At 40.6% G+C, this 10,000-nt stretch overlaps 1 protein-coding gene across 3 annotated transcripts in view; it reads left to right on the top strand.

The window, feature by feature from the left end:
- Window positions 1-10,000, top strand: part of LOC143035800 (UDP-glucosyltransferase 2-like) — a 30,912-nt gene that overhangs the window by 16,472 nt on the left and 4,440 nt on the right. For 2 of the 3 annotated variants that reach the window (XM_076202768.1, XM_076202770.1), the window contains exons 10-12: window positions 1,639-1,858; window positions 5,672-5,815; window positions 6,179-6,644. In XM_076202768.1, the coding sequence (XP_076058883.1) occupies window positions 1,639-1,858; window positions 5,672-5,815; window positions 6,179-6,314 (500 nt within the window). In that variant the 3' untranslated portion in view covers window positions 6,315-6,644. Of the gene's footprint in view, window positions 1-1,638; window positions 1,859-5,671; window positions 5,816-6,178; window positions 6,645-10,000 lie in introns of those variants that run through there. The other variant, XM_076202771.1, reaches the window with a different exon arrangement.

Genomic DNA, 10,000 nt, shown 5'->3' with positions numbered 1-10,000 from the left:
AAAATCAAGCAAATAATAGTAAACGAACAGACAAATAGTAACAAACAAATAAACAAATAGCATAAAATAAATGGAAGGCATTACAGCATCTTGCTTAGGTGTTTATCTAAACGAATCTTAAAGCTTCGAACCGAACTACATTGCACTGCCTCTGCAGGAAGTTTCTTCCATTCATTAACTACACGGTTAGCGAAGTTGCTTCTACCCACTTCCTAATTAAATCTATTTTCTGACAGTTTGTGACCATTATTTCTTGTTGGATTCTCATTCAGTGTAAAGATTTTGTCACTTTTGATGTCAATTCCTTTTGGAATCTTAAAGACTTGTATGTAGTCACCTTTGAGTCTACGCTTTTCTAGGGAAGACAGATTCAGACGCTTTAGTCGATTTTCGTATTATCTATTCTTTATATTTGGGATCAGCTTTGTGCCGTGCCGTTGTACTTTTTTAAATGCTTTCAACTTATGTTATATTTTCTATCATTGCTAATTGGGTGCAATTCATCCAAGATATTATAATGAACACAGGTATTCAAACTCAATCATTACAAATGAGAGAGTCTTTTACAAAGTGCATGGTATTCCGTTTATCCACAATGTAGTCCTATGCGAATAATTTGGGTGTGTTCTAGGGCGTGATTATTCAGAGCATGAAATTTATATACATTCAATGCACTCCTGGAGTTTTACTTGGAATTAGCCTATAATTATAATCTCAGCGTTTTACCCGGAATTCCGTTTTTGTTTTTGGTATCCTCTCCGAAAGTTCACTTCCACATAATTAAGTTTTATCATCCAAAGCACAAAAGTTATTAACACACTTTTACTATAACCGATTCCAAATATCAAAAATAAATCATACGAAAATCGACTATAACATATGAATCTGTTTTCCCTTAAAAAAACATAGACTCAGAAGTGACTTGATACAGGTCTTTAATATTCTAAAAGGAATTGACAACATCAAAAGTGACAAAATTTTCACACTGAATTAGGATCCGACAAGAGATAAGGGTCTCAATCTGCCAGGAAGTAGATTTTATTAGGAATGGGTAGAAACAACTTTGCCAACCGTGTAGTTAATGAATGGAATAAACTTCCTGCAGAGGCAGTGCAATGTAGTTCAGTTCGAAGCCTTAAGATGCGTCTAGATAAACACCTAAGCAATATGCTGTAATGACTACCATTTATTTTATATCACTTATTTGTTTGTTATTATTAATCGGTTTGTTTATTGTTATTTGCTTGATTTTCATTTATCTGTAAATTTATTATTATTTACTATTTACCTGTTTGTTTAGTTAACTATATGCATTTATTTACTCTATTTATTGTTATATATATTATTAATCAAATTATCTATTTATCTATTAATTCATTCATCATTATTACATATATTTTTTTTCGCATCCGATCTAGTTATGGACCAAAAGTTCCACTATCGGCATGCTTCTCCTTTGTAATCCTTTGTAACTGAAATTTTAATATGTTTTAGTTGTCCAGCCACAAACTACTTTCTTTGTGAATTATCTTTTCCATGCCAACCAAGGAAATCATCCATGTTTTTTTCAATGTACCACTACATTTTTACCTGGAATCTTTCTTTCCCTATACCTGGAACTCTTTTTGGTCTTTTTAGCACATCCAAAGATCCGCCTCTTCATTAGCCACGGTGGTATCAACAGCCTGCAGGAAGCTCTCCACCACGGCGTGCCTATCATCGGTATGCCAATATTCGCGGACCAGAGTCACAACATTGGAATGGGTCACCGCGAGGGATGGGCATACCTACTCCAGTGGCAGGACCTGACGGAAGAGAAGTTCGTAAATGCCGTGGAAGCAGCTCTCACTGATTCGAGGTAATGATGATAACTATGTTGGACGATATGAGTAAAGACATTCATCAACATGAACCCACTCTCACAGTACCCCCCTTAGGCGTGCAGAAACGACCATGAAAACCATAGAATGACCAACTATACATATACATCTTCCATACATACACCAACGACCTTATCCCCCTTACAAGGGAGGGTGCCAAAACCAAAGGCATAAATCCACTCCCACCCATTTCATTCCCACGTACTCCATTCCCATTGTCCACCACCCCCTCCCTCTTTTCTTGGCTCCTCCTGAATGACGGGTCGTTCCTGCATCTCTCCCGCTGCTCTGGGTCAGAAGCAATGTAGCAAGACACAGATTATCCACAGCAGGGCCGCTTCATTTAATTGGTGAACCCCCTTCTCCGTCCACTCACACAGAAAAAGAGAAGACGGGGAGAAACCCCTTCGGGCTGCGTCATAACAACATTCACACATACTCTCTCATCCCCATCCTCCACCCACTCCTTTCCGTGCATCACAGCATCATCCATACACAATAATTCTCCAATCACCCCTATCTTCTGTCTTCTCCCGTCCTCCCTCAACAGTGATTCCCCTCTTTACCAGTGTTACTTTTACCCTCATTCATCCACCTCATCCTTGGTCGCCCCCTCATGTTCACTCCCTCCACTTCTACCTTCCACACATCTTTTATTTATATTTCTTCACTCATTCTTTCCATGTGTCCAAACCATCCCAATACTCTTTCATCAGCCTTATCTCCCAACTCCCTTTCCACCCCAGCTCTCCTCCTCAACTCCTCGTTTTTCACTCTATCCAGTCTAGTAACCCTTATCATACGTCTCGGGCATTTCATCTTAAACACATTTTAACTCTTCCTCTCTTTCTCTCTTATGTTCCATGATTCTGTCCCATACAGTGCAGTCGGCACAAACACTCCTTCATGCAATTCCCCTTAGCATTCTTTTTCAAATATCTATTTCCCTTGTAATTGCTTCTCTCAACTTATATTCTACCTCCACCTCCACTCCTTCCTTTCCCGCCATATTCACACCAATGTATCTAAAGCTATCCATTTCCTCCAATTTACTGCCATTCTCTCCCTTTGTACATATTATCACCTTACTTTTGCCTTGTTTTGCACACCTTCCCAAACTCTGTCACTTACTTCCTTAACCCCTCCTCTGATCCTGCCACAAGTGCATTTGTTGTCTTCAAACAACAACTGCCTCATCTCCCACTTTTTTCCATTTTCCTTAACCATCTCCAATCTCCTGCCCATTACCCTGGCGTTTATTCCTCGCACCACCCTATCCACTTATAAATTGAACAACCAAAACGACATAACACATCCATGGGGTAATCCCACCTTCACCTTAAACCACTCACTCTCTCCATCTCGAATTTTAACACAGTATCCACTACTCTCGTAAAAACCTCTGACTGCTCTTAACAGCTTTCTCCTATCCCATATATCTGCAACACTTCCCACAGTGCCTTTCTGTCTATCCTCTCATAAGCCTTTTCTAAATCCATGAAGGCCCCCAAAAAATCCTTAACCTTTCCTAAAACTTTCTCACATATCTGGCTTACCACAAAATTTTGATCCACGCAACCCCTAACTGTCCTAAATTCACACTGTTTCTCACCAATCACTCCCTCTGTTCCTCTCTTAATCCTCTCAATCAAAACTCTCCCATAAGCCTTTCCAACTACACTTAACAAACTGATTCCTCTGAAATTACCACACTCACCTGTGTCCCCCTTTCCCTTGTAAAGTGGAACTATACAGGCACTCCTCCAGTCCTCCGGCACTCTACCCTCTTTTAGACAAGCACTGAATAATTTCACTAGCCAGTTCACCATCACTGTACCTCCCTTTTTTATGCACTCCGCATGACACCCATCCAACCATGGTTCTTTACCTGCTCTCATTACCTTAATAACTGTTTTCACCTCATCTTTCCTTATTTCTCCTCCATTTTCCTCATTCATCACTGTCATTTTCTTAGCGCCCCCACTGCAGCTACCTTTCCCTCCCTATACTACTTCACATCTAGCAACTCCCTAAAATGCTCTGCCCATCTTCCTCTTACTGTCGTCTCTTCCATTACCATCTCTCAATCTGCATCTTTAACCTTTTCTTCTCTACTTGATTCACTTCCCCTTCCTCTCTTAATTTCCTTCCAAAACATATTTTTATTACCCCATTTCACATCTGCTCTCCTCTTTGCCTCACTTATCTTAGGGTTTACTTCTCTTCTCTTTTCTTTGTACCTCTCATATGATTCTCTGGTCCTATTTTGTAACATATATGTGAACGCTCGTTTCTTCTACAACTTTCTTTGCTTTTTCATCCCACCATTCACTACACTTTCTTATATTTTCTTCAACCTTAACTAGTGTCAATCTGGCTCTCTTCAGACGATTTTGCTTGCCGCAAAGATTCTCTGCCCGTTAGAAGGTTCAGCCACTCTCAGTCTTACCACCCATTGCTCAATAAGAATTTAGATATTAATCACTGACCGGACGAGTTTCTTCGGCCTAAGGTACCCTGTATCCATTGAACTCAGAGGAACACTGATACATTATGGCAAACTGCAGATAATTTCATCCAACTAAGAAGTGGACTCAGAGGTGATCGTAATTACATTCGATCAAGACGCGTTCATTTCGAGACCATTTCGTCGACTGAATAAGACCGTGTGACCCATATAATGCAAAATACATGTCATGCACTTGATTGGGACGATTTACCCTTCTCTGACCAGATGAATGTCATAGAGCCGAATAGAATTGTTTGGTGGTGCAAAAAACATCTACCAAAATCTAGCAGCTGAAACTGCTGTCTGGGAGTTGCCTCTCCTTACCGTCACAAACAGAGAAGGAGCATGATGCGAGAATAGACACGCGCGTGATCTATATCTATCAATCACTATTGCGCTACGGAATACATACTGTACTATATTGGAGGGATATCCCCAGGGAGCACGAAACTTCACTCACACACGCAGGCGCTAGCCTCTACGGTCTCACTGAGCAAGCTCCTATGCAGCCACCTTTCCCACTTCGATCAACTCTTGACAGCTTCGATCAACTTGTCCAGCTATGAATCCTGTGGACGTTATCCCCTTCGTTTGCTCCATTAAGGACTGTCTCTTGAAGTGGCGACCCTGTGGATAGGATATCAACATCGGGTAAATGTGCCACATGCCCATACAACCGGAGTAGACGTTCTCGTATTATGCTGGCAACTGGCCAAGAGTACTGGGCAGTAATTTGATAATGACCAAAAACGGTCGCCCTGTTGCTTGCAAACCCACTAATTATTATATCACCCCCAATTAAGGCATAGTTGTATGACCATAAAACATGTTCATTATATTACAACATTGTTAATTTTCTTAATAAAAGCTTCTTCTTTTAAACACAAACTATTAATTATGCAACACCCAGTTCTGGCTAAGATAATAGCACTATCAGTATGACTGCCTCCACAGAATTCAAATCAATTGAAGAGAACACAATGTTTATAACCATCCCTAGCAACCAATTTGGTAGTAATGCCATCAATTAACAAGCAATTTTATTCAGCTCAACATAACAAGATACTCTTCCCATGAATGAAATGAGTTATATATATATATATACATATGTATATATATATACATACATGTATATATTTATATATATACATATATATATGTATATATTTATATATATATACATTTACTGTATATATATATATATATACATATATATGTATATATACAGTATATATATATATACAGTATATAATATATATATATATGTATTTTTTTTTTCTAGCTTTCACGAAAGGGTGCGGAAGAAGGGCGCGATCATTAAGGACCAGCCAATGACGGCGGAGGAGACCGTTGTCTACTGGACCGAATACGTCATACGCCACGGCGGGACGGATCACCTTCGTTGTCCTGCCGCAGACATGAGCTGGTAAGTATAGCCAGTGGTAAAATCCCTATTCCACTCGTCCCTGAGTCACAAAGATATTGTGTCATCATTACAGTAGTTATTATTAACTGAACAATAAGTGTAACCAGAAAGATGCAATTACTATGAACTAGAGCATATTGCGTAACCACAACATAGCCAAGAGTATATATAAAGAATTGATTAACGAAGAGAATACTGAGATAGAGAAATCGATAGACAGACAGACATACAGACACAGACAGACAGACAGACAGGCAGACAGACAGACAGGCAGAGACAGACATACAGACAGGCAGGCAGACAAAGAAAGAAGATAGGGAAGGAGGGAGGGAGAGAATATGACATGTTCTGTCTCTTCTTTAGGTTCATCGTATACAACCTCGACATCTGGCTCTCCCTGTTCCTAGCCGCCTGTCTTGTGGTTGTCATCATCTTCATCCTATTGCGTTGCTGCCTCCGACGCTGCTGTTACCATAAGAAGAAGCGCCACACAGACTAGTCCTCCATATTAATTCATTGGAACGCATCCAGGGGAAAGGATATTGGCAGAAATCGGTCTTCGAAATTGTACACTGGTCTCATTCACGAATAACGTCAGATTCGACCTTTAGATGATGAAGGTCGTCTGTCGACAACCTAAGAAAGAGAGGGAGAGAGAAAAAATCCAAGAACTATCGCCGCCGTCTGCGAGGTTAATTGATATTAACTTGAACTGCGATAAAATGCATGTGTTTGTGGATGGGGGTCTAAAAACTCAATAAATGTGTATGAAAGTGGCGGTTGCCGACAAGTCTATCAAAATAAACACCAAATGTGGGGACGGAGCTTGTTACAGTTTTTCAAGTACATGGTCTTAATGCACGTGACTGTTCCTCTTATCAATTAATCTCTCATGTGTATTACGACTATGTACTTGAAAAAAAAGTTGTAACAAATGCAACGTCGTATTAGTAAAGGCTCCGTCATCACATTGTGCGTATTAAGTTTAATAAAGTTACCATTGTGAGCCTCAGACTTGAGTGTAGCTCAGGATTCAAGACTGCATGACCTCACAGTTGCTTGAACGGCTTCCGCAGAGGCAATGGATGGCTTAGTACAAACATAATAACTATCTCTATATGTACTGATCATTTGGGTGTTCCACCATTTATGGATGGAGTGTTAGAGTGCTGTAGAACCTGGATACTTGTACTTTACTTTAAGCTAATATCAATGTTCCTCATCAAAATTGCTAGATTTTGTTTTCTTGAATGTGATTTTTGTCGAAATCCTTACTCGAAAGGAAAATACTATTTTCCCCATATTAGATATCCAAGTTGAGGTAAACAATCCTATCTTTGCTATTTTCTATTAGAAAATTCTCTAGATTATGATCCAATATCATATTAGTGTTTGATATTCTAAAAAGAAATAAGTGAAAAAATAAGCCTTGGAAACATGAAGAGGGGTCAAGACCATAAACTTCCAAACTAGATTTTTCCGTACTAATTTTTTTTATATTGTCAGTACTAAATTGATATTGTCGACCGTACCAAGGAATTAATACTAGGGTACTCCCAGGTATCTATAACAAAACCAATGAACCATGTAAAAATACAAACATCCTGTGTCTTCACAGGATTTATAATAATTTGTCATGAATATTTCATACATGTTACGTGAGTTTACATTTATAACTAACTGTTGCCTTGGGGCCCGTTTAGACATCTGCGTCTTTTATTTTCTAGCTGAGAAACATGTAAATTGCCCGCCGGCATTGTGCGTAGGAGGAATGGGAGGAGTTGGAGGAGGAGGATAGGGTGTGGGAAAATCCACTACTCTGCTATTGGAGTGTATCCGGTCGTCTGAGAATCACACATTTGATCTGTCCACAAGGTCATATTCTATCATGGTATATGATATGTCATTAAGGCAACTTTTATGACCCCTCTCCCCCATATCACGGTTACAAGTACTTCTGACCGTGTTTAGGTCATGACGAACTGTGTAAGTTTGGGGTCACACTGTTCGGCGCCGCCGTTTCGGCTTGTTGTTGGCTATAGCAAATTCTTCCTTATGAATCATTAGACTCGAAAGTTTATGGTAGTATTTAACCGAGGAAAGATGGTGGTCATTCATAAAGTTTTAGCCATTACTAGGTGTGTGGTGATTGGATTGATGAAGAAGCACCACGTTGTTTTGGTGATGATACTAGAAGAATGGTACTAGGTAATACTAGATACTATCATCGTACGCTAGAGTCGCCCGCGTGGGCCCCTACTCAGGAGGAAAATTACCTTTTCTACATACCAAGTTAGTGAGATCAGGATGTAATATTAAATTAAAAGTTTACAGGAAACCGACGAATAAAAATTACTTCATTCATTTTTACAGTGTACATGATAGGAGGAAAAAGACTGGTGTGGTGATTTTTTTTTTTTTTCTGACAGCGTTTCGAATTTGTAGTGAGGAATTCTTAACAGACGAAATTGAATTAATAAAGTCGACATTTGAAAGACTCAAGTACTCTGGAAAATAAAGTCCATAATATCTTACGTAACAAAGGGGAAAAGGCCGACGTTAAGTCCATTCTAACACGAGACCGTGACAAATTTATGTCATCCTCTAACATTTGTCGTGCGACATCCACTGGTATGAAAGTGAAAGACCTAGTAACAAATAAACCAGACCCAACCAAAAACAAGAACCATTTAATCTATGAAATCCTATGTGGCGGATGCGATAGAAAATGCTTTGGTGAAGCTAGCAGGGACCTGGACGCTAGGCTATAAGAACATAAAGCAGATGTTAGACACCACAGGATAAGCAGTGCGTTAATCATTTCGACGAACAAGGTCATTTTTCGAAATGGGATGACGCTAAAACAATAGTGGATAACTTCACCAGGCGAGAAAAAAAGGCGATGGAGTCCGTATTCATCACTAACCAGAAAACCATCAATATGAGGGCCGGGAATTTAGTATGGGTTAAGGCAGCAGCACGTATCATTATCATGAACAATATATATAGAGCCCCTGACCCAGTCGGACAACTCGTCCACGAGGCGACCAGCAGGCGGATAATTCGTTCACCGACAGCGGCGGACAACTCATCCCACTTTTTTTTTTTTTTTTTTTTTTTATTAATTTTAGTCCCTGCGGAGCTAGCCGATTTCAGGACTGTCTTTAATTTCTTCTATGGCCGTAATATCTTATTTATTATTAATTTAATTTTATATTTATTTATTTACCGGAGTGCGGAATTTTGTTATATTTGACCCGGCTGGAGGGGGTCATAGTAGGCCTCCCACGGGGGAAGAGCAGATTAGGCTGGCAGCCATGATTATTTGGGATTTTCCGGCGTCTGATGTGCTGTTTGCCCTCAATTGGTCTAGGGCGGTGGAGGGATCTCCGAAGAGATTTCTTAAAACTTTAAAATGGTCCCTGAACTGTCTGCAAACGAAAAGGCAGTGATTGAAAGAGACCTGTTCACTGCCACAGGTACAGAGAAGATTTAGAAATTTGGTTCGCCAATGATTTACCCTTATTCTGGATATCATGGCTAACATATAAGGGGGTACAGAGGGGAAGGTCGGGGGTTTTCCTCCGTGACAGGTTGTTGTCGGCCATCCCCGAGCGATGGCAGTGGCGGTGAAGTCTGCCTTCCAGGTCTCCCAGATGGCTCTGTTGATCTTGTGCAGGGCGTCGCTGACCGTGAATTTGATGGAAATCATGTCCTCTTCAGGCGCCAGGGCGCCCTTCTTGGCTGCCCCATCCGCCTTTTCATTACCGTGCAACCCCACATGTGAGGGAACCCATTGATATCTTATCTGAATATCTTTGTTGGAGGCCTCAGCAGTGAGGTGCAGTATTTCTTGCAAAATGTCTGGTTGCGAGTCGCATTGACAGCTCTGAAGTGCCTTAAGGCTGGCTCTTGAATCTGAGAGCACGGTGATGCAAGCTGGCGGATGGGGAAGAGCGAGAACTATTTTAATGGCTTCCCGAATGGCGATTAATTCGGCCGAGAAGATGGAGGTGGGGGGAAGCTTCACGGAGATGGACTCTTGTGTGTTTTCCAAGAATATCCCTGCGCCTGTGCGGCCATCCTCAAGCACAGAGCCATCTGTGTAGACAAGGAAGTCCTCCTTGTACTCCGTCCTTATCATCTCCCTCACATGTGCTAGGAGAAGATGCGGACCGTCTTGGC

Source organism: Oratosquilla oratoria, chromosome 19 (genome assembly GCF_046742065.1).
Source record: "Oratosquilla oratoria isolate Oo_2021 chromosome 19, ASM4674206v1, whole genome shotgun sequence".
Classification (NCBI taxonomy): Eukaryota; Metazoa; Arthropoda; class Malacostraca; order Stomatopoda; family Squillidae; genus Oratosquilla; species Oratosquilla oratoria.
This window is presented reverse-complemented; position numbering and strand designations above follow the sequence as displayed.